The sequence below is a fragment of the Cladophialophora bantiana genome (genome assembly GCF_000835475.1).
Source record: "Cladophialophora bantiana CBS 173.52 unplaced genomic scaffold supercont1.11, whole genome shotgun sequence".
In the NCBI taxonomy this organism is placed as follows: Eukaryota; Fungi; Ascomycota; class Eurotiomycetes; order Chaetothyriales; family Herpotrichiellaceae; genus Cladophialophora; species Cladophialophora bantiana.
In genome coordinates, this window is record NW_015971585.1 from 96,441 (window position 1) to 120,735 (window position 24,295).

General features: G+C 51.6%; 7 protein-coding genes across 7 annotated transcripts; 2 read left to right on the forward strand and 5 right to left on the reverse strand.

Moving 5' to 3' along the window:
- Nucleotides 1-1,199: 1,199 nt before the first annotated feature.
- Z519_07466 (uncharacterized protein) lies at nt 1,200-2,861 on the reverse strand (the record flags this gene model as incomplete). The annotated part of the gene is made up of 6 exons (XM_016765200.1): nt 1,200-1,536; nt 1,722-1,985; nt 2,094-2,167; nt 2,239-2,331; nt 2,429-2,538; nt 2,630-2,861. The coding sequence occupies 6 exons, from the start codon at nt 2,859-2,861 to the stop codon at nt 1,200-1,202; spliced, it is 1,110 nt and encodes a 369-aa protein (XP_016618169.1).
- Nucleotides 2,862-4,165: 1,304 nt separating this feature from the next.
- On the reverse strand, nt 4,166-6,219 carry Z519_07467 (uncharacterized protein; the record flags this gene model as incomplete). Its single annotated transcript, XM_016765201.1, has 7 exons — nt 4,166-4,380; nt 4,445-4,849; nt 4,900-5,060; nt 5,119-5,225; nt 5,279-5,452; nt 5,503-5,720; nt 5,769-6,219. 7 exons carry the CDS (start codon nt 6,217-6,219, stop codon nt 4,166-4,168), a joined length of 1,731 nt encoding a protein of 576 aa, XP_016618170.1.
- Nucleotides 6,220-9,247: 3,028 nt separating this feature from the next.
- On the reverse strand, nt 9,248-11,481 carry Z519_07468 (uncharacterized protein; the record flags this gene model as incomplete). The annotated part of the gene is made up of 5 exons (XM_016765202.1): nt 9,248-9,950; nt 10,002-10,213; nt 10,292-10,436; nt 10,489-10,627; nt 10,680-11,481. The coding sequence occupies 5 exons, from the start codon at nt 11,479-11,481 to the stop codon at nt 9,248-9,250; spliced, it is 2,001 nt and encodes a 666-aa protein (XP_016618171.1).
- An 851-nt stretch (nt 11,482-12,332) lies between these two features.
- On the reverse strand, nt 12,333-14,206 carry Z519_07469 (uncharacterized protein; the record flags this gene model as incomplete). The annotated part of the gene is made up of 5 exons (XM_016765203.1): nt 12,333-12,515; nt 12,575-12,717; nt 12,768-13,089; nt 13,138-13,985; nt 14,035-14,206. 5 exons carry the CDS (start codon nt 14,204-14,206, stop codon nt 12,333-12,335), a joined length of 1,668 nt encoding a protein of 555 aa, XP_016618172.1.
- Nucleotides 14,207-15,008: 802 nt separating this feature from the next.
- Z519_07470 (uncharacterized protein) lies at nt 15,009-16,782 on the forward strand (the record flags this gene model as incomplete). Its single annotated transcript, XM_016765204.1, has 3 exons — nt 15,009-15,591; nt 15,636-15,701; nt 15,746-16,782. 3 exons carry the CDS (start codon nt 15,009-15,011, stop codon nt 16,780-16,782), a joined length of 1,686 nt encoding a protein of 561 aa, XP_016618173.1.
- Nucleotides 16,783-19,764: 2,982 nt separating this feature from the next.
- Nucleotides 19,765-21,197, forward strand: Z519_07471 (uncharacterized protein; the record flags this gene model as incomplete). The annotated part of the gene is made up of 2 exons (XM_016765205.1): nt 19,765-20,417; nt 20,582-21,197. The coding sequence occupies 2 exons, from the start codon at nt 19,765-19,767 to the stop codon at nt 21,195-21,197; spliced, it is 1,269 nt and encodes a 422-aa protein (XP_016618174.1).
- A 1,263-nt stretch (nt 21,198-22,460) lies between these two features.
- On the reverse strand, nt 22,461-24,089 carry Z519_07472 (uncharacterized protein; the record flags this gene model as incomplete). Its single annotated transcript, XM_016765206.1, has 1 exon — nt 22,461-24,089. One exon carries the CDS (start codon nt 24,087-24,089, stop codon nt 22,461-22,463), a length of 1,629 nt encoding a protein of 542 aa, XP_016618175.1.
- Nucleotides 24,090-24,295: the final 206 nt, after the last annotated feature.

Consider the following 24,295-nt stretch of genomic DNA (forward strand, 5'->3'; position numbering starts at 1 on the left):
ATTCACTTTCAAACACTAGACTACTCACCCATAGTATTTTCCTCTCTGATCAGCTACCATGACTGCAAGCTGTGAACCCTATCCTGGCGTCGTCTTCCCACGCCCTCGGACGTCCTGGGGATATTCCGGCAAGACGAGGGAACACATTTTCATGTCAGGGAGGGGGAAGAGGACTTGTATGACATGGCTAGCCGTGGTCACGCAGGGGTATGCTATTGAGCAACTAGGTAACTATCTAGAATGACAGTGATGAAAGCTGACAGAACTCGCGTCGCTTGGTAGACACTCAGGTGCCAAGGCGCTAAAAGGCCTCACGAATGGACTCGGCAGCAGTTTGCTCGGTGGGTCCCTGGGCGTGCCGTTCACTCATGGCCATACCATTGAACGCCAAAAACATGGATTCTACCGCTTCTAACTGGAACACGCAGTCACTTCTTAAACCCCTGAACTATTCTTGGACGGCTCTCTCTCATCACTTCGACAGGATCAGCCCGTCAGACGACCACGACATCGCACATCATAATTTCGACAACGAACTTGGTAGCTTCTTGCGGAGACTAGCGCAGCGCCTCGAATTTCACTCTAGGAGGTGTGTTCATCGGACGTTGTGGCTCACAATGGCGGTAATGACCAGATTCGGCGGCTATGGAAGTCAAAATGTCGAAAGAGCAAACCGTTGACCCATAGCTGGACGCTTCGAGACCCGATGTCTCCGGGAATTCGTGAAGTCTTTTTTTTCCTCAAGAAAGAAAAGCACCTGAGCGATCAAAACGATGCTTGAGTAGCCAATTCGTGGACGACGAAGAATTCTTATTGCGTGTGGCGATTCGTCCTCTTGCATGTGAGGGCTTCGGTCGAGCCCGAGTGCGTTTACTTGAGTAGGCAGCTCATCAGTGCACTCCCATGGCACCTAGGTAGTCGTGTCTCAGATCGAATGGCGGATACCCATCGCTGGAAACGGAGATGGATTTTGGAGAGGTCAGGATTGATCATTGTAGACGGGGCGATATGTGGCGAGGTTTCCAGGCCCAGCGTTTCAGGTCAACATGGGATCGGGTCAAGATGCATATTTCGAGCTTCTCCCAATCAATCAATGCGTCGGCCAACAATGTGCGTGGCCAGTGGTTGGATTGATCAACTACTACCTATCTGTCAACCTACTGACAAGCTGGTCGAACTATCTAGACAGGCTGACATGATCACGCCTGAATCCCAAGAGCCTGTCGGCGCGAGAGAGATTTCGGATCAAAATATGGCCTCTCACCGAGCGACACGACGCGATTCCCCTGCCTCTTGCCCTCGTAGTCGTTCGTCGCGGTGTGGAAGACGGAGCGATTATCCCAAATGGCAAGGTCGTTCTCGTTCCATCGAAACCGGACCTGCAGGTCGTGGTTGTCGGTGATGAGTTGGAGGAAGTACGCCTTGAGGATCTCGCTCTCGCGCGGAGTCACGTTGTCGATCCAGCCGTGCTCGATCTGGTGGCCGGCGCCGAAGAGGCTTTTCCAGCCGGTCACGGGGTTGGTGCGGACCACCGGGCTGTTTTAAAATAAAGGAAGCCAGTCAGCGAAGCACATATGTTCACAAAGGCACAAAGAAAGGATTATCAGGCCTGGATCTGGTTCTAATTCGATTCCGGTTTTGGTTCTTTTTTGGGTGAAGGAAAAAAGTAGAACAGAGCAGGAAGTCCGGGTAGGATACTTGGGTTAGGTCCAGTCACTTACTGGGAGGCAGTGAAATCAATGCCCGTGTTCTCAGGCGCCCCACGGTCCTGTTCAATCAGATCCTCGCCAAATTCTTTGGCGACTTTCACGAAATTTGGTTGGTGGTGTGTGGCCGTCAAACTCTCAGCAAGTTTCTGAAATTCGGGTGACAGTCGGTCGTAAAGCTCGTAGCCGGATGCCCATAGGGTATCGCCCCCGGCGTCCTCGGGCTTCTTGATGATCTTGAGAATGGCATAGTCGGACGGGATGCGTTCGAACGTGATGCTAAAAATCGAGTCAGTTGGGGGGGAGGTCAATCAGAGCACTTGATAAGGCAAGCGGCGATTTCGGACAACAATGAGACAACTAGGTACAGTAATTAACGCAACTTACTCGGCATGCCAACCCTGACTGGCGAGAACCTTGGAGTGGGCGGTGAAGCGATCCTTGTAGAACTTGCGGTTTTGCTGTCGGGATGTCGTCAGCATAGGAAACGTCCATTCATCGGTGCAGCTTTTTTGAGTGCAGGAAAACATACTTCTGAGGAAATGACCGAGACCTCATCGTCGAGTTTCCCGTTCTCATCGACGGCAATGCCCCTCTTGCTGTTGCTCAACGCATGACGGTGAAGCTGGATTCGAAAAAATCGAACGGTCAGCACCAACGGATAACAATCGTTTCCACAGGGTGCGAAGGAGAGCTGATTGATAAGTCAATCAATAAATTACCTTGGATGTCTCGGGTTTTCCGGTGAGTTCGCCAAGTTTGGTCCCCAAGATCTTTTGGTCTTCAATGTTGAGGTTCTGATTGCGGAAGAAGACGACGCCGCGTTGAGACACTGGAACGAAACCGGCCGGCGGTAATTAGCTAGACGACAACACCTCGGCACGCAAACGTAACCATCAAGAGGGAGTACACGCATCACGAACCCGTAATGGCCAGATCGCGAATCTTTGCGTCGTCGTGGAGGATCTCGCTCAGTTGCAAGTCCGGGAATTCCCTCCCGATGACCTTTGTGACGTCGAAGGATTGATACTGGTCGAGGGAGCCGGAGTACTTCAGAGGTTCTCTCAGGCGGCTTTGGGCGTTGACTTTGGTTATGGGGATGGGCCCATTGCTCGTGTGCGAGAAGAGATCAACATCCGCTGCGGGAGGAGCCATGATGATCGCAAGCCAAGTGAAACTCAGAGCTCGGTCGATATGGCCGCGATGATTATTTGGTGTGGGAGTTGCGGGCGCTCTTCTGAATCAAGAAGTGAGATGGAAAACAAGAAGGGAGACAAACGTGCTGGGGCAACGACTCGCCTGATATAGGCGGTTCATCTGGAACGGGAAGACGAGGGGCGAGGTCTCTCCTTGCCAGGTCGTTCGCGTCGATGCCGAGATGCCGTTTGCTTCCTCACTCTCTTCGTTTTCTCTAGTTCGTGCTCAGACTTCTGAGGTTTGATGATGTATTTTCATTATGGAATGGCACCTTATCACTTGGTCCCGAGTGACGGAAACATATCAAACCGCACGCTGGGGACAAACAGACGAATGTACATTCATCGGCTTGTACCGAGTCCCACGTTAAAATTTCACTTCTTCAGCCCATTCTCCATTCCTCATACTGATACCACCCAATCGTAGCACAACAAGAAGCTAGACTTCGAATATCCGGCGAACTGATACCCCATTATCGCGCGGGTGCGGGGGGAAAGAGGTTCACATCATTTCTGGAATACATGGCGCGATAGCCCGAGAGATCTTATACAGATCCAAGTAGGACAAAGCACTGGTTGAGGATCGCGTCAGCAGAAGTGTATATTGCACCACTAGTCATGGTCAAACGAAGACGACATATCAGATCGAGATATCGCAATGTGGTGTTGTCGGGCGGGTATTCGCCGTGCTTCAAAGGAGGGGACATATGCGGAATATTTCACAGGATCAGCCCGAGGATAGACATGTGCGTGGGAAACGAGCGAGCTTCAGGGATGGTGTTTGTGGGTTTTGTACACATGTAGTTCGGCACCAACGAATCATTTGCCGCTAGGACGGGAATGTTAGCGGCATTTCATCCAACCCTAGGAGAGGGGGCTCTCCCCGCCGGTCGTGCCACGTTTCCGTCGCCTCGTATTATGTGATCTCGGTTCGCGTGAGAACAGAGAAATACAGAAAGAAAAGATTGATCATGGTCTCCAAGGGAAATGGTGGTGGTCGAATGGTCAGTAAGTGGAGCGAATCCGGGACAAAACTTCTACAAGCAAGCAAATTCATTCGTTCGTGCCGTCTCTTATCACTCGTATAGCAAAATGTTCAAAATCAAGAGGACAATTCTACAGAGCGTGGCCTACATTCCAGGATCCCCAACGACTGGTGCACTGTACCTCAGCCCCCCTTGACATAGCAGCTCTTGCATCTCGGTCTTCATCCTCGTCCCTAGATGTCTACCAACCCCCCCGTTCTACATTTTCAAGTCGCCTTCAGCTGGCGAAACGGAAGTCCAGGCGCTTATTCCCTTTATCCGTCGTAGTGGCGAGATATTCAATACGCTGATCCTCCGTCATGCTGTTCCAGACTTTGTCCCGATTCCTGTTGCGCAAAACGTAGTAGACTTTGGCGAATGCGTAGATCCCAACGTTTAACACGCAAAGGGACACAAGAACACGATTTCCACGCCGGTAGCGGGGTCGATCATCTTAGTAAAACGGGTGAGTGAGGAATTCCCACTGCGGTCCCCCTGGGTATCAGCTGAAACTTACCTTGACGGTAGATATTGCTTGCGATAATACCGGAGCTCTGGCAAGCCATATTGTATATCGCAGCACTGACGGTGCGGCTTCGAACCGAGTTTGAATTGCGGGAATTCCACCCGACCTGAATAGCGTGGGTGCTCGGGTACGAGAGAAGGACAGTCATGATGCCAAATGCGGTCCATTTGTTGATCGAGTTGATGTCGATGGCATAGATGTAAGAGAGAAAAGGCAAGGCCCACAACTGCGCGAGCAGACCGAAGATCCAAAGTTGACCTACAACCTCGGCGAGGTATGTGAAGAGGAGCATCATAATGATGTGGCCTACGGTGGATGGGACCACGAGCAAGTTCGTCTTGATCGTGCCGAATCCCAGTTGTTTCAAAGACAGGGTCAAATATTGAGTAGGAGTCGCTAAAATCTCAGTCCAGGGCCGGTGTTGTCGATAAAGGGGGGCGACTCACTCATTGGGGTTTGGAAGGTCAACCCAATCAGATACAGCGGCCACAAATCGTAATCCGTCAAGCTGTGCCAAAGCAACTTCGGAGTGATGGGCTGTCGGTTGTGCATAGTGCTCTTGCTGGGGTCTTCCCGGATAATTCTGTTGACCATGATGGTTTCCTCACTGTAATCCCCTCAGCTTTGAAGGGTATCAAAAAGGATTGGCGGATTTCAACACCTACCGCTCCGTGAACCATCCTTTCTTCCCTCTCGCCCAGTTGGCAGTTTGACAAGGTCCGGGAGGCATCAACATGAATGCAATAAGTCCGAGGACGAAAGTCAAAAGGCCCTGCGAGGCAGTCAGCGACGAACTCAAGGTGACAGGTAGAGTCAAGGTCCCACTTCGATGAGGAAAAGCCACCTCCAACCGGCGTAGCCAAGGTGTCCTCGGAGGTCAAGTAAGCCCGCCCCGAGGAAACTGGCAATGATATCGGCTATTGACATGGCTGTCCACCAGAATCCTAGCCGAAGAGAGAGCTCACCGTGTTTGTAGAAATATGAGAGGTAGAGGATCATCTGGGGCGAAACGTCAGTCTCCCTCCACCAAAGGAATAGGGGAACAATACATCGGGTATAAATCCACCCTGCAAAAGCGCAAGTAGAGCCCTGCAAGCAAGAAAACTTGCTCGACCGGACAGCCAAAACTGCGAGCCGGCGACGATGGACCAAAGAATCATTTGAGTGGGTATCCAGCGGTCAGGGCCCATCCATTTGGAAATAAGTTGAGATGGCAGTTCGGCACAAAGGAAGCTGAGCTTGAAGACGGTGTTCCCCCAATTGTAATCTGTACACATTTAGCACATAGTTCTCCGAAGCTGTGGACGCAACGTACCGTTTGTGTCCATCCCTAGGTCGCCGAGGAAGTTGTCTGTGACCGCCTGGGTCAAGTTCGATCGGTCCAACTCCAAGGACATGAACATGATACAGGCAAAGACCATGATCCGGATGTCGATTTTTCGCAGGACGGCATACTCCTCCCGCCATGTCCATCTTGCCGAAGGATCAAATCGGCGGAGATTCTCCCAGTCAGCACGAGGCTGATAGTGTTTGGCGGTTTCCGGGTCGTCAAATACAGAGGGCAGCGTCGCGATGGCGTCGGGGTCATAACCTCGACCTCTCTGCCACCAGAACTTTTTTTCATTGGCAGGAACGCCGAGATTGAGTCCAGTAGCTGATACATGAACATTCTCCTTCGAATCCGAGGGGCTGCTGGTTAATGTCCCCGTAGTGACAACGGCTCCCTCTTTCTCTTTCAGTGGAGGTTGAGTAAAAACGGTCGCCATCCTGGGAGCTTCAACGAGGAGAGTGTTTCCTTGACACGGTCGGAAACTGGCCAGACGACGGGGTATTTGAACACATTGGAGGGGTCAGAGGCCTCCTGCACTCGGGCGGCAGGGGGGTGGTTACTTTGCAGACGTCTGCATGGTATAGCCGATCTTGGCTGTATTGCGACATTCCAGCCGTACATCTTGCAACGCTGGTCCATGGATGACGGTGGCACGACATCTCTGGGAATCATTTCGTGATGCTGAGTTGATAAGGAATCGACTCTCAGAAGAATTGGGCGTTTACCAAGCTGGGACTTCGCGTTCGCTTGGACGCACCACGTGCAAAACTGGGAAGCGATCTGGAACCTCGATAGCTTTCGTTAGACAAAAAGGGCTACGGCGCGGGATCTGACAGCATGGGTTGGATTGGCGCTCAACCAACGCATACTGGTTTGGTGGGAAGGTATCGTTGACGCAAAAGATACCAAGGAAAAGGATTGCCAAATTGACCTAGAGAGCTTGGAGATCCTCAGGGTCGGCAACACAAGCGAATGCCTGGATGGACGAAGGGCGAATGGCGCCATCAGGGATGTTCATTCACCCATAGTTCCCATCCGGAAGGATATGGCAAAAGCTCTCAGCGCGTCTTGTGTGCAAATTTCCGGCGTGGCCCAAAAACTGCAGAGGAAGAGTGCCAGGAATTGGAGATCATATGATATATTGCTTCCTCAATCAGGGCTATCGTCGATGTTGTATATTAGTCTGGGGACGCTGATTGCGATCTTGTTGGGTCTCTCGCCTCTCGAACGAAGGAGAGCAACGAAACCTCTTTACCGATCGTGTCTGGCTGCGTCCTCCAAGCGAGTGTCTCCCGGCCGTATGATGATTGGGCAATTGCCTGCCCGTGTCCAGCTGAACAAACTTCGTTCATCCCATTCGTCTTGCTAGAACAAGGTTGAACGGTCCTTGTTTGAAGACCGCGAGCCGGGAACAACTTGTCAAATCCCACGCAGCCTCTACCTTCTGGCGTAGATCCACACAAAATCCACCCATAATTTCGCGAGTCGAACTTCCCAATCTCGCCGAGACATCGGCTGGTGGGTGGATGAGCTAGAACCCGAGTTGCAGAACGAGGTCGCTGCGAGCTCATGGGTACAACAGCGGAGTCTCCAAAATCAGGCGGTTCTGTCGGTTCGAATGCACGTCTCTCTTTGACAAGTTGGGCAAATAACACCCAATCTTTCAAAGCAGGAAACGTACCATGCCGGCGGTAGTGGCGCGGCGTCACAGGTTTTTTTTTCTTCCTCTTCATCAACACCTACATGGCCTTGGCTTCCGTCATGACCTTGCCGTCCTTGTCGATGATTTGAGCTCTCGATAGTCATTGGCGCTGTTGTCTTTCCAGAGCCAGCACCTCACGAGCGCCTCATTTGACGTCGGTACCAGGGCATATTACATGGCCTTCAACCTAACGGTGAAGAACGAGTCTCACGGTCCAGGGGTTTCCGACCATCTCATCAAGGATGACGCAGATCATGGCGCCGCTGATTACCAAGTTTTGGCCTTCGAGTCCTGCTCAGCCGAGTTGGGAAAGTAACACGAAGTTCATCTGTTCCGTTTGTGGTGCCATGGCGATAGATCGAATCGTATTGCCCATTGGACTCGGTACGCTGACCATCATACGAACAAGAGCCAAGTCGCTGGATCGCTGTTAGCCATGTTGTGTTTGTACCACCGTGCATGACCTTTTTGGTGCCTTTTCGAAATCCATAAATACAGTGACTACATCCCCTTTGACCTCAGTTTTAGAGATTATAGCTCAATTTACTCTGTATCAACCGCCATTTGATAAAGTCCCTGGAACTTCAGTGGGACAGATCTCTTGAGCTCTGTCTCTTGGTATCCGGCTCTAGACCAGATTTAGTCTAGAGCACCATGCTACGTTGTCCGCGGTGGGACTACAAGTAGATGGCCCCCCAGGGCGACACTTCCAGGGCGCTTCTACTGGGTATGTTATGCATAGTCCCCGATCAGCAGCACCAGCAGCACCAGCAAGCCATAGCTGTTGACCACCTCTTGTCTTGAACGAGAGCGACTGCGGTGGCTTGCCATTGGCCACTGGGCTTCTGGTGAGGTTGATTCATCGACTTCTAGCCGCACGATGTCAACACCCAGCACAGACACCGAGGACGAAGGAGAGCTAAAGATCTCGCTTTCTGAAAAAAGAGTTGAACGGTGGACACCCGCCATAGCGAAATGACCTGAAATCTGTGTTGACCATCATCTGAAGCAAATTGCTTTGCAGTCGACTTCATAGCCCACCGCCGACGGAGGGGGCATCAATGTCCGCATCGCTGGAACAGCAGCTCAAGAAGATAGAGAATCGGGCGGATGCCACAATCTCCGAGGATGGAATTTGTTGGAGCACGAAAGAAATGCTACAGGAGGCTGCTTCTGCATCTTAAATCTGCCTTCTTTTGTCTCTCTTGGGCTTTCCGCTATTCCACCCAAGCTAGTCCATTCTTACAACCATGGCTTTAATGTCCCTCGCATGCGCAGACAACGTGCCGCATTGTTCAATTTCAAGAGTCCTACAATTACTAATTCTGAGGCGCTGGCGCGATAGCCGTGGGGGCGAATGTGCAGATAAAATAGAAGCAGTAGGATCGCCCTGGCCAGCGCAGCTCAAAGGGTGAGTGTTAAAACGCACCCCGATGAGTCTATTTGTCCACATAATAGGAGCATGGCCAAAAGATGGCCTGTTTTACCTACAGAGAAACGTCCAAGGGATTAAACTCCCTAAGTAGTCCCATGGTCAATCTCTGTAATTTTGGTGGGCCACGTCGATGCTCTTCGGATCTCGTAGAGTCGGGAAGTTTTCGTGAATGCCTTGAAGATCGCTCTGTAGTCTCAGCAGTCTATCTTGGTCGCTTACTCTAGTGTAATGGATATGCTTTTCATCTGCCGATATTCAGGCGAACGATATCTGATGTAACTGAGATCTCCCCTGGCCGTGCCCATTTGGGGATCTCCGCTCTCTACGCTATTGGTGCTTCAAGGAGCGATTAAATGCCATGCCGCTCTCGCTTGTTGCTAAGGAATTCCAAGGGGCAGAATTGAAATCCATGCCACAGTCGAGAGGCCCCGAAGCGTCTTCAAGGCTGGTGGCCATTAGGCATTCGGAATATAAAGAGGGCCGCCTTTGAGTGGTGTGGTGTGTTTGCGATGCTCTCTGAGCGCAAGGGAAGAACATCGGTTCAGGGGTTGCAGCATGAATATCCAAGCACTCGGACCAGAAGTCGGTGGACGCGGAGACATGGCCCAAGGGAGTCTCATTGATCATTCCAAGGTCAAGTTGCGACGCATTGATAATTTCGTGCAATCGGCTCCTTGCGTCCTGAGCAATAGCCCATGTGTGAGACAAATCATTCAATGCTGTATCCAATGTCGACAAAGGGTCGGCATTCATTTTCATCGATAAGGCGTTGTCTGTCTCAGAACAGGAAATAATTATAATGGCAGCGTCTATCGCCATAATGGCGCCGTGAACAAATGCGAATGACGCAGTTCGGAGCGTATGCCATGTTCTGAAACGACGGATGATCTGGACGATTGTGTCGACTGAATCCTTGCAAATACCTAACGCGTCGGATACAATCTTAGGGATCTGTGCGGATGGACTCTTCATGCCCTTTTGGCTTATGAGTGGTCTGTTCAGACTGATACGGGCGGTGTGAAACAGTATGCTGGGAATCGTTAGCCAAGTAGAAAAAAGGAGAAAGGGTGGACCTTATTACTGGAGAAGGGCAAGGCTAGGATCTGCATCCTCTTCTTTGGAACTCCATCGGTTCCACCTCATCTCTCCAGGCAATGAGTCATGCCAGTTCCAGAGTCGAGCATTGAACTTGTGGTATAATGCATCAACTCCGCATCCAGCTGCATGCCGTGAAATGTGGTCAGAATTGAAGACTTCAGCTTGAATATCTTCAATTATCCTTGCAAGCCCTGCCTGCATGCTTATCAAAATTCCGGAGCCTGACGTTCTTTCGGGGTCATCTCGATGTTGCAAGCCCTGTGAATCGAGTACGGTGTTAGGAATGAGCATCGAAGCCATCTGTCTGTGCTCCAAGATCTCCGCATCATTGGAATTGGACCAGTTAGACATCTTCATGTCAAAGTCGTTCCCGGCCCTGTTCATCGCCGAGGGTCTTCCAAAGAACAAACTGAGCATCCTAGCATCCAAGTCAGTGTGGTCTACCTTTTCTCAAATGGATAAGTCTGGACTTATCGGATATGGCATATGTCAGAGACATACGTCGCCACGACTTGAAGCCAACGGACCACGTACTCTGAATGCCCTTGCGAGAAGGCAGCTGGTTGTATTCGTGGATACCGAGGTGATCTGTCATTCGAAAAGCCATGCCTTTAGATCCTATGTCAGCAACGTCTTGATAGGAGTGAACAGTGATCCAAACCCGAATACATCCATCCTTTAGCGAATTCTCCCCTTCCGATCTCAAAAACGGCGCAGAGCAGCATTGCTTGCGAAATGGTAATGTGAGACCTCCAGAATTTCGAAGATATCTCCTCTTCTGCAGAAGTCGCGAACAACGACGCCAGCGCTTTGATATTCTGGTCTGCAGACATCAAGGCACCGAGAGAGCACACGGCATACAAAAGGGCCGAAGCGAAATGTTCACCTGCTGCAATTCCGCTAGAATATTCCCTCAAGAAGCTCTCTCGATCAATCATATTGCAATACGGAAATTGCCACTCGAAGAACAGTTTGACGCAGTCATGCAGCACGTTCACGGGGACGTCTGGGGTTTGGGTGGTCGGGAAAGCTTGATGATTCAATAATTTGCTCCCTGGCTCACAAAAGCCGAACAGACCTGTGCTAAATGCACTGCCAGGGCCATAAAAACATGCAGAGCCTACACTGTGAATAAGTCGAGATCTCCTGAAATTATAGGAGGACAAACCATGTCCGTCATTACCCCAACAGCCTCTCATGCTTTGTAGGAATATGTCATCGGCATGGACCGAGGCCTGAGCACTGTCTGTAATTGTAGGTCGACGGTCGACAATGTCGATATTCTCAATGATAATCTCCCGCTCATACCCACGGGATGATTTGACGCTTGACAGGAGTGATTCCAGTGCTGCTATCCTGCCCTCGAGCGCAGCAACGTGCTCGCGCGAGATTGGAGTCCGTTTCCAGTCATTGGCGCGGAATTCGCAGTCAGCACCAGCAATGGTGCAGCTATGGCAGGGCATTGTCCGAGAACATTTGATCTATATGCCAGTAAGATCAACTTGGTCGGTGAAATTAAGCGAAGACACACTTTGCGACTCTGGCAGCGCTTGCAACTGCAATTGGTACGTTTCTCAGCTGCTGCAATCCCAGGAATGTTGGGAAAATTCATGGCTTACGATATTCTCTTCTCGCCAAGTCGAAGCATTATTTTTTTTCTTTTTCTCTTCCGGGACACTCGAGTAGACGTCGACGGATTTGGGCAACTGGCAGAGGACGAAAAGCCTTTTATGGTTAAAGAGGAAAATGGTTGTTCACGTGACGATGAGCACGCAATCTTTGTGATTGCTAAGGGTGTTAAGAGGCGTAATGACCACTAAAGTACCGAGTAATTGTCACGGACAACGCCCGCTGTCGAGTTACCTCGTACACAGTCCAAGATGGTCCCACCATAATATACACTGAACCCTCTGGATTCTCTCACGTCCTAACGAGGCACAATGTTTCGAGTCCATTTTTCCATGAAAGCTTTGGTTTCCACGGAGTTGACCTTCGAATACCTTGTCCGTTGTCCAGTTCTACTGCCCATCTATTGATTTGGCGATGGGCTCGATAGGTAAGGCTGACACCTGTGGTACGTAGAACATCACTTCTCCACAAACATGGTTGACTGACAGGTCTCTCGTAAGAGATTCCGATAAACCTATTGCCTACAGTTGGAACACTGAGGGTTCTGTGTACCTTGCGGATCGAATTGTTGGGGATGAAAGCAACCCCCTTTTCAGCCCCCGCCTATTCCATAGGCTCAATTGCACCAATTCTACACCTGAAGTGCGCTTAATAGTTCAACACGGATATTCTAGCAGTCCAGCCCTCAGTTCCGACGCAGGCCTTTCCCCTGAGCGAAAAAGGAAGCCACCAAAGCAACCGCTGTGACGGCAGTATTTGCAACAAAGACGTATCGCAGAGCTTCATAGTAACCATGACGCGCTATCGACTGCATATCAGGTGGAAGAGTTTTCAACATGGTTATCGAATGACGAATCTCGTCAATGAGCTGCGACTTCACCATCAGAGAAGAAGGTCTTGACGCCTAACATTACAGGGAGAACTCACACACTCTTTGCCAGGAACCCCCGCCAACGATGAAAGCAGTCGCTGTGTCAACACGTCTTGCAGCAATGTCGAAGACGCAGCCACGCCCCATACCGTCCCCATTGACCGAAACAAATAGACCAGCGACGTGGACACGGCTTGCTCTTCTCGGGGTCAGCTGAATGACCCTTGTTCTTACACGGATCGTACTTACGACTATGATCGAAAGCTGCTAGAAAGGTGAAAAGGATGGCGGGGTAACACATCCCTTGACCAAAATTGGCGGGGAAGAGATAGAAGAGATATTTCCAATGTGAATCTTCGAACTTGAGGGATGCAACGGCGCCATTCCCTATCATCATGAAGAAACAACCCGCCCGGACGAGCTCATTGAGTCCTCCCCACCGGGACATGATGATGCCTGATATGACACCACCTACTGGAGTTGCCAACGATGGAATCACTAGGCGCATACCGGCTTCAGATGGGCTGTCTTGAAGGACCACCTGGAAGAACAAGGGAATCATGAACAGAAACTGTCGGAGACATTCAGCCCTGGCTCGGATTGCATCATTTCCACTTACCGAGTATGCCGCCATGCCGACACATATATTGCTGATTTGATTCGACATTGCAAGAGTTCCTTTCAGCATAGCCATGGGCAGGACCGGTATTGCCTTCGTCCATAATTCCACGAGAACGAACACTATCAGGAGGATAATACTCGAGACCATCGCTATAATGACTCGGATATCATCCCACGGATAGAGATTTCCGCCCATGCTCATGGCTGCAAGTTGGGCTGAAAGGCCCAGCACGAGCAGGATCGCACCTATTAGGTCAATCTGTTCCCATTTACAGGCCTTTTTCGCACTCCCTGAGTTTTCTTCACCAGCAACAAGTTTCAGCTCGTGCTTACTGATGACAAGATAGCCGACGACAAAGGCGAAAATGGATATTGGCACTTGGGATAAGAAGCACCACCGCCAACCGATATGATCCGCTATCAGCCCCCCCAGTGATGCTCCGCAGATTGATCCAAATCCATGGAGCACATTTTGGCAGGCTTGATACATTCCACGTTCTCTGAATGGAATCATATCTGAATTGATTATTGTCGCCATTGTCATGAGACCCCCTCCCCCCAACCCCGTCAGGGCTCGCATGATATTTAGTGCAATGATGTCCGGGGCTAAGGCACACCCGAGACATCCAAGCAGAAACGTCAATGTCGCTATAAAGAAACAAGTTCGCCGACCGAGAATATCCGAGAATCGACCATAAAGGGGTTGGAAAGCCGTGCTCGTTATCAGGTAGGATGTTGTCAGCCATGATACCGTATTCGCCGCGTTGAATTCTGATCCGATCACTGCATATGTCGATGCGGTAATTGTTCCATCAAAGCCTGACAGGAACACATTCGAGAAGATTGCTAAGTTTCTGAGCAGGGCTACCAATGAGAGGTCCCACCCGGCACTGACCTGTCTCTATCCAATAAAATCCTGGCGGAGACTCCCAATGTCTTGTGGCAGGAGTTATCCCGTCGGCGCTGTTGCTCACAAGTGGTGTTGTCTCGCTGGGTGTCGAAATCTCGTCATGGGAGTCGAAATCACCATCTTCTGGATCGGCAAAAGACAGAATGGATGGAAGCATCTTCTCTAGTGCAGACACGAAACTTCTCAGCCCTCGACGTGGAGGGAAACCTGGTCCCTAGAATATGGTTAGGGAAAAAGGGATTTTGAGGGCCTCGAAATCACGGACAGCTAAAGAAATGAGGCTTTTTTTTGTTTGTTTGATATGTATTGGGTTACATCTGCAAGTTTGCAGGTGCATTTGCCGCATCGCTAGGGACCGTTGTAATTGTCCGTCGAAAGCCATTGCTCGGCCACCACGGTGACAAAGTCTCAGCTTCGAAGCAATCACTGGATCGAAATGATGCATTGCTAGACTCGAATTTCACCATGCATGAGACACCAGACGATCACGGAGTCCATGTCCGTCTTCTTGCATGAAGTTCAACAGAAAACTCTGAACTGTGGACGCGGAGTCCATGTCCGTCGGGCTCAATCGAGCAGTTTTGGGACCTTTGTTCAAGCGAACTTACAGCGGCCGATTCGGTTCTTCTCAATCCTGTGTCAGCTGTGGTTGCGATAACACCCTTCGATCCATTAGATCCTTGGACGGGCAAATTGCATGCAGATTGCGTTCTTACCTCAGAAGAATGGCCAATCCCTCACTCACTTATAGCTGTCGTGCCGAGGGTGTTCTCCTACATTACAATTCCTCTTCTCAAATGCAGTCATTCAAGACCATTCTACTGGTGTCGCTGACTGTTCCCCGCAAAATTCTGGATATTCCTTTAAGCTTGAGGTAAGTTCTGTATCTTGTGGTTTTGGACACCGACCTAACCTTGCAGTTCTGGACACCAACCTGATCTTGCACAGCAACAAGTACAATGACCCGGAAGGCAGGACTTTGCACGTATTTAGTGGGGGTGTTAGTGAGCCTTTTGTGCGTTACTCCGGTCTCTGCCAACTGGCGGTACAAGTCTAGACCAGACCTCGCACCACCAACTTTGAATATCACTCTCCCAGCCACAAAAGAAGTTGAGAAGGGCTACCTTTTTGTTGCCCCCTTTTCTGGGTACCCTGAAGGGACCCATCACGGGCCAGCACAAGCAGCACCATACATCTTTACTGATACCGGCGATCTTGTCTGGTCCGGCTTCACCTATTTCTCCATTTGGGCCACAAATTTCCAAGCCGCACGACACAAAGGCAAGGATATTCTATTCTGCTTCGAAGGAAGCCACAATGCCGCCTATGGTCATGGACATGGTCATACGACATTTCTCGACCGACACTACGAAACGATCCGAGAACTCCGAGCCGGCAATCATCATCTTACCGATAAGCATGAGTTTCACATCATTAATGAAGAGACAGCACTCATTCAGATCTATCATCCTATCCCCTACAATTTGACACCTTACGGAGGCAGCGAGGAGCAGCAATGGATTGTTAATGCAAAATTTCAAGGTCCGTATATCTGCCTTGATGGAGGACCATGCTGACTTGGCTAGAACTCGACATCGAGACAGGCAGTGTATTGTTCGAATGGAGCAGCCTTGACCACGTAGACCCATCGGGTAAGAGGTCCCTCGAATGCGACAATAACGCTGACCAACTACAGAGGGCTACCTTCCCTTGAAACCTGGTCAAGCTGGGGCCGGATACAATAGCTCGGACGCCTGGGACTATTTCCACATCAACTCCGTTGACAAGGACGACCAAGGTAGTTACCTGATCTCCGCCCGCGATGCCAACGCCGTGTACAAGATCAACGGAACAACCGGCAAAATCATCTGGCAACTATCTGGAAAGTCGTCGAGCTTCACGATGGGTGACCAAGTCGAGTTCGCGTTTCAGCACCACGCCCGCTTCTTGTCCCGTAACGAAAACGGCACTAAAGAAATCATTAGTCTGTACGACAACTCGGCTCATGGGACGGAAAATGGTCACGGACATGAAGTCCACTTCTACAACATCTCGCGCGGCAAGATCATCGAAGTCGACACAGAGAGTTGGGAAGCTAGGATTGTGCAAGCTTTCCACCCGCCGGACGACCTGCTTTCCAAGTCCCAAGGCTCAACCCAAGTCCTTCCGAATGGCAACGTCCTCGTCAACTGGGGCTCGGCGGGAGCCATTACCGAGTTCAAATCCGATGGTTCGCCGATTTTTCACGCGTACATGGACTCCGGCTCCCTGGGCATCGGGGTGGAAAACTACCGCGGCTTCCGATACAATTGGACCGGTCTGCCAAATGAAGCACCTGCCATCGTCGCCCTCGAGGATGGAGAATCCACTTCCGTCTATGTCTCCTGGAATGGTGATACTCGGACCCAATTATGGCGCTTCTTCGAGGTCTACCGTGGCGGGCGAGCTTTGATCGGCGAGGTTAAGAGAGAGAGTTTCGAGACCGTCATAAAAATTGGCCGTATTGGACTCGAGAACATGCAGGCTCAGGCAATTGGTGCAGAGGGTGAGGTACTAATTGATACATCGGTCATCAGGCCGGAGGTTATGATCCATCAGTATAAAGCGAATGATCGGAGAGAGAAGACGGAGAAAGATCCTCTCTTCACTTGGCCAGGGTTGGAGCGTCAGAAGTCTACCGCGTACGGGAGTGCGATGCACAAGGGACAACAGCGAGTGACAGGGAGTACTTAGTAAGGCTCCGCTGAGGCTCATGTTAAAGGAAACCTCACTCCCTCTCTAGGATCAAACAGTATGTACCAGCTCTGTTTTTCGTTCGCGAGTCATCTAGATAGTACTCCTCAATATACTTAACGCTAGGTAAGGTACCGAGTATACATTGGTCATGACGTGGATTCTGATGGAGGACGAGAATATCGGCGAGCGGTTTTTAACCATCATGCCGTGGAAGAGGCCCGTCGACAGGCACTCTCTCCTGAAGCCCGAAGGCAGGAGGACGTTCAGCGTTCAGCAAAGGTCCTCCGAAACCACATCAAGCCCCAATTAACGCTCGACGGCTCTGGCTCTGCCCGCCTGCGCCGTTATCCCCCTATTTCTGCTTCTGGAGGCACCCGATTCGCGCAACGGAGCGACATGCAGGCTCGATCATTGTGAGCGAGCTCAAAGCACTGGCATCGGCTCCCTGGTTCTTGGCCCGTACTTCTCCAACACTCCTACTCATAGCTGAGCTTAATACCTCTGACTGGATCCCGCGCTGATAATTTGATATCGGTACAGATGTTGGCAAACGAAGACATGAGCGAACTGACCGAAGGAAGCGGCAGACTTACTTGCGCTCTTCCATCCTGAGGAATGGATGGCTACATATAGATGCAACGAGATACGACCAACAGATTGTCCTAACTAGCGGGGGAGAGAGGAGAAGGCTGTATATGCAGGAAACCACGAGCCGAGTGTTCACGGCTACTATGATGCCTGGGACATTCCTCTTGACGCCTTCGGTGTGAGCAAGCCGCATTCCCTCTAGGATGATGTGAATGGTTAGGCCAGGAGCTTATTGGCTATGCTCTGATGCTGACACAGTATGTATAAATCAGGACGACCTGGATGAGAAGTCAAGTTAGATATACAAGATAGAATCCGTTTCTAGAGGCTCTCTCGTTCCTCGCGGGCCTGGCCGACAATGAGGCAAGTCTCGCGGACGCCATTCTGTAGCAGATTGTGTAGAACAGAAACCCAGTCTATTGTCGATGTCATGGGTGCGCTATAGACCTCGAGCTGCAAATAAATCAAAGGAACAGCTCGAGAAGTAGGGAGCATTTGTAAGTTCATCTCGCACCCTTAACTAGCACCGTCAGTAGATCATTCAAGAACTGTTCCTGAGCCACCCCTCAACCAGGTCCTGAAGATCGGCCGAGACTCGTCAAAAAAGGATATCACATATCAAGGACAAAGTCAACGGTGTTCTGGGAGTCGTCGCGACGACCGTCGAGTAGCGGATGTCGGTCGACTATCGCCTCCCGCGCTCGGAAAGTCTAACACAGTTCACCAAGGCTGTTGTAGGAGCGCACGGGGTCACTCGACATCCTGCGTCTGATGAATTCGGGTCCTGCATTCTTTGCGTAGTTGGGATTTTCACAAACAGACGGCTTCCTTGGAGGTCGATTTGGCATCTCCCCAATCTCCAGACGCCCTCCTCGACATGATCCCCTGTAACACATCCAACAATGTAGGTACCAACGTCGATCTTTGCCCATGATGACCAGATTCTCATTTACTCTGGCTTCATTTTCGACGCGATCGATGTCTGGCCTGCTCGATCAGGGACCGCGTGAGTTATCAATCCGACATGGCACCGTCCAAATACCGTCCAAGAGCAGCTTCAGCATCTACGGCTCTGTCACCAACACGGCCGAAGCCAACCTGAAGGCATTCCTGGAGATGGCTTTGCCGCGAGAGAAGAGTGGATCGCACTTCTAGAAATGCTCACACTGAACAGGCGGGAATTGCAGAAGTCGACCCCAGCGGGCCAAAAGGGCAACTATAGCTGTGGCTCAACGATGTGGGCGAGGTCCTTGGGATGACGGTCAACATGCAAAAGCGAAACATCATGGCTACGGAAAACGGGCATGTGGTCTGGACCGTCATGCGCGCGCAGCAAGGCGACGTGATTGCGCTCGTCGGGGATTGCGATGCGTCGCTGGCTCTGAGGTCACCAGGCCGAAGGGAGAGTGCCATGTCGTCGTAGGCGAGTGCTACTTGCAAGGCGCGATGAACGGCGAAGCCATGGCGGCATGGCTTGACCCTGGCAAGTGCAGTACTGAAAGTATAAAGCTCTGCTGAACTCGACGACAACTCAGCTCTGGAAGTCTACATGGATAGCGATGTTTTGACGGACTTGGTGTTGAAAGATGGGTCGTGGAGATTGAACACATCGACTTCAGCCTCCCTTGCCTGACCGTTCGCCTTGCCAGGCAACGCCTTTATTCCCGCCTTGCCACTGCCACTACAAGCGAGGCCCGAAACAGACCGACCAGCTCGGCCACCAGCCTTTTGTACTTGTACCTACCAAGGACGCCTGCACGTTTCTTAGCCACAGCCACAACATGGTTTCTTCCAACCTGCCCTCCAACAACCTCCGTCACTGGTCCCGTCGATAAAGTTGGTGCCTGAAGGCCCTGGGACATTTCAAGACAGCGAGGGCGCTCCCGATTGCTCCGAAACCATGTGGCGGTGCCTGAACTTCCTTGGAGCGACCTAGAACGAAAGAACCACCTTATCCGTGCATAAGACGCTTGTCTGCATGCAGATGATGCTGCGGAAGGTTTCGAGGAATGTACCGGGCAAAAAATGCGAGTGCCTAATCCATTCAATCATTCAAGAGAGCATGTGGTTCTTTTTTGGTTGACGGTTGTCGTTTCTCTTGCTTACCTCTCTCTGCCGCCGATGGCACAGAGTATTGTTATGTGTTGATTATATCCCGCGTGCTGACTGTTTTGTGATCATTGTATTCCTATCACAGAAGCATGGTAATCAGGTCTGCCAGTTGTCATAGAAAGCGAACATATCACACCACTCGACCCCGGGAGTTATTGAGCTGCCACCACTATTTGTTACCCATTCTCAGGGTGTTTTTCTTACGCATTGAGCCTACCCCATCTCCGCGTCGCACGCAGTACTATACGGTTGATTTTGAACGAAGAAAAAGAAAAAGAGATGGCTTCTTCAGAGAAAAGAAGTCTACAGAGTACCGGCGTTGCGGACTCGTCTTCGACACCAACGGACCTGCCGCCCTCCTACGAACATACAGTCCTTCCCAACTCCAATCCCTGGACCGACAGTCCATCATCGCAGAGTCAACCTCCTCAACAGCCTGCATCAGCAACAGCACCCCTCTCCATCCCCTCACAAAACCCGCTCTCGGCTCTGTCCCGGTTAACGACGGTCTCGTTCGCGAAATACCGGATCCGCGACTCCAAACTGTCAGAGGACCAGACCGTCACCACGACCACCAACCCGGAGCTGACGTCTAGCTCACACTCGTCGTCGACCTCTCAAAAACAGCAAAAGACGCTCCTCAGGTTCATTCGCGAGCAGGCGTGTCTGCCGCCGAAGCCGATCATGGTGATCCGGGGCACCCACGTGCACGTCAACACGGTCGTGGATTTCGAGTTGAAGCTCAACCTGACGAGTATGTTGGATTTGGACCGGGGAGGGACAGAGAGTGGCAGGGGTCGTCTAAAGGTCAAGCGGTACCAGCATGGGTCGTCCAATGGGTCGCCGAAGCAGATGACCAGAGAGGAGATGAATATGTCCCCCCTCGAGCTGTGGGCGAAGAAGTTTTGTGAAGATAGGGCTGAGAATCGAAGGTGAGTCCATGGGTTGATTGTTGCTTTTCCCTTGGCCAGGCTCCTCCTTGATCCCATCACGTTCGTTTCTCAAACTCGATCCCCACAGCATCTTACCTCCTTGATCCACTATATACTCATCTACCTATGACCAAACCCACCTAACCACTCGCCTCCTACATTAGCTTCGCACTCCACCGCTCGACGCCGAACCTCCCGACCGCCCTGCTCGAGGGCCACGTGCGGACCCTCCTGGCCCTGATGAAATACCGGGGCAAACTGCACGTGGAATTCCCGGTGCAGTACTCGGACGTGGTGATCCAGCGCAAGTCGAGCAATTGGTTTACGAACATCCTTCGCCTCTACCCGACCAAGAAGTACGAGGTCGTCGACGTCGAGTGGCCCGTCGTCGGCACGGCCACGACCACCGACCACGAGCGCCAAACAGACACCGCCGACGAAACAGAAGCAACAACATCAGCAGTAGCAGGACCGAATGCCTCGTCGTCATCACCGTCATCACCAGTGACCACGACCGCGCCCACCGAACCGGCCTCCTCAGCCTCCTCCACCTCCACGAGCGGCGGCGGCGGCCCGGGAGAGGGAGAAGCCACCGCCAGCGACCGGACCGGCCTGCCCTCGCTGATCGCGCAGGAATGGTGGCGCGAGTGGCAGTTTGCGATCCGCAACGCCGTCCTCTCCGGCCGGAGAGGCTGGGTCACGGTGGAGGACTGGGTCGAGGCCAAGATGGGTATGAGGGAGAAGGAGAGGGCGAAGGAGTGGGGTGGCGATTACGAGTGAGTGTGGGAGCGAGTGCGCGAATAATAACATGTGCGGATTGGATAAACGGACCTGATGGGGTGGGGAAAAGAAAAAGAAAAAAGAAAAGAAAAAAAAGAAATGGATGGCCATGAAAACTGCGAGTCGGTCTATGAGTGTAAAATCCCTGTCCACGAGCAAGAGCAGGAGCAAGCGAGTTTGATTTTCTTTTTCTTCGTCCCTTGTTTTTTTAAGACGTCGTTCGTTTTGGCTATCCTTCCTGTGTGCCTACCTGGTTATTAACTAATCACTTGGTCAATTGCAACATGAACATATAAATGTCTGTACGGATGCATACATATCTGGAACACAGGGAGAGACAGGCAGGAGGACCCGGTTGGAATTGGAATAAATGTGGATACGTGAATGGATCTAGGGACTACAAATGAAAAGAAGAACCTCTCCCGGTCTGAACGACCATCTATCTACCTGACTGAGCTGAATGAACCAACTGTCCTGACTATTACTCACATATAAACGCGCTGTACACATCCTTAACCACCCATCCCTACCTATTTCTAATACCTCGTAACGAACCCAAAGTAGGTCCAGGGTACCTTGAACAATACACCGCTAAAAATCGCATTGGAAGACAAACACACACACACACACACACACATATCACATCACATTCTTTTGAAGATTAAACAGAGTAGAACTATAAAGGGTCGAGATGGAATATGCCGCCGTTTATACCAGTATATAGATATATAGATATATAGATATGACTTGATCGTGTCTGGCCTACCTATTCAATTTGGTCATGGCCTCATTGTCGTGTGCGGGCCGTGTTGCAGCGTAAGTTAGTGCGTTTGGGATTTGTCACGTAGAGAGACGGACAGCCATCTTCCGGCTACGGAGTAATTTGCATTTGCTATGACTTTGCTTTGCTATGGAGCTGTTATGGCTGTGGGAGCTGCTTTGCCTATGGCATGGCTATGGTACCGGCTCTGGCTCTGGGTCTAGCTCTAGCTTTCGTGCCTTCCTTCCAATGTCTCCTATGCCTCCAAGCCTTGCCAGAAGTAATGCCACCGACAGCCCTACTCAGCACCTATGTATCTGCTCATGATTGATGAACCGGAGGACCGACGGGGCGCTCCCAAGTTGACCGCTCCTCCAGGGTGCTGCTCCCAACTATGCTGAGTTTGTTTCTTCTGAGTGCCCTTGGCCTTACCAACTATATCGCCCTGGTGACGGATTCACACGGCGAGTGATGGGGGTGGAAATGGTGCTGCCTGCTGCCATCTACTCAAGCGCATCGTCCAGCAAGGACTCTTCCGAATCCTCCCATTCGTCATCCGCGTCTGTCTGCATACCCGGGGGATGCTCCTGGACGCCCAAGGCGCCTTCGCCGTCATTGTCGCCATCGGTTGGTGGCTCAAACAGCCTGACTCGAAAAGAATCGACAAGTCTTTCATACCAGGTCCTATCCGACGCGTATGGACCGTCCTCCGAAAACTCAGACCGCAATTTCTTTAGCCAGTTCTTGCCCGAGGTCTCCATTTCATCCATCTCTTCGACATTGTCAGCCTTGAAACCCGTAACCACGGCCTTCAGACCTCCATTTTCCTTGGCCAGCGCACCGAACTCATCTGCTGTCATGGTCTTCACAACTCCTCCCTGTTCCTCCGTCAGGATCTTCAAGGCATGGGCCTGGACAGACAAGAATGGTGCCATTCGGAATTGGTTGTTTCCCCAGTCGAGGAGGACCCAGACTGTGTCGAGGGCGGGGTTCGGTGGCTCGTCATTTTTCTCGGCACGACCGAGGGGGATGGCTGGAGCATATGGGTTGGGGAGTTCAGAGTTTTCGAGGGTTTGGATTTGTCCGGCAGGATTGGTGGGAATGGCTGGAGCCTGTAGACTCGGGACTGAGGCGAAGGCTTGTTGAGTAGCGACGATGGCTTGTCCAGCAGACACATCTCCAGCAGAGACGAGGGCTTGTCCAGCAGCGTAGAGAGGTTGGATTTGTCCTGTGGAGGCGAGGGCTAGGGCTTCAGCCGAGGCGAAGGGCTGGGGTTGTCCAGCAGTGGCTGATGTGTCTGGAAGGTTGAGCCTACGAAACCACCTCCCCTTCGCCTCGTAGGGAGTTCGAGCAAGCCCTTCACATGGGTTGAAGATGGCTTTCTCTCTGTTCAGAAGCATGAGCTTCCGGGCTTCCTCACTCTTGACGATGATGAGCGGCTTTCCACTCTTGATACAAAACTCCCTGGCATAGATGGGACTGAAGAGAATACATCTCAACCAGGCGCCATTAATCACAAGCTCCGCATCCGGTCCTCCTTGGTTCGCCCTGAAATCGGCGCGAGACTGAGTGTAGATGTTAAAAAACTCCTCTCGACACATGGGGCATCGCAACACGCGATTGCGGACAACGTCGAGCTCTTGGTTGATCCAGTCCATGAGGCAGGTCGCGGGCCAGCTGTTCCTACAACTGTTGCTCGTGCCGACATGGGTAAGGTTTTGAACGTTTGATGCCACAGGTCCTCTACACCAGATACAGGTGTCATGGTCTCGGGGGCCGCGCCCGCGCCCCTGTTCCCAGCCGGACTGATAGAGAGCGAGCAGGCGAACGAGATTGTTGCGGTCGTTGAGGTCAACATCGGGGTGAATGGTTTCTGGATCAGGTTCCATGAAGTGGGCCATGCTTGTCTTTCCGTCGTTGTCATCCGGAGACGTCGATGCAGTCGGTGATCCTGAGCTCACAGAGTCCTTGTCGGCCTGGGGTTCGGTGTTGGCTTGTGCCTCAGTCGACAGAGACAACGTCTTGGTCGCCTTGGTATCAGACAGTGGAGACGTCGGTGGCGACTTGCCCTCAGCCACAACGTCTGAATCCGCCATGGTTGCGAGCGACAAATCGGGATCGTCCGTGGCCATGAGAGGAGATCAAAGAGTTCAGACATGAAACGAAAATAAAGAAAAATCCGTGGCGCGGCTGGGTTGCTCTTCGATCCTCCCAAGTCCCCAGCCGCGTGTGGTTGAGGCTAAGGAGGGGCACAGCCGCACAAGATGCGAAATGCGAAATGGCTGGCTATTGCAATACAAACCAGGCGCCTGCTGAACCTCTCCAAACCCTGCAATCT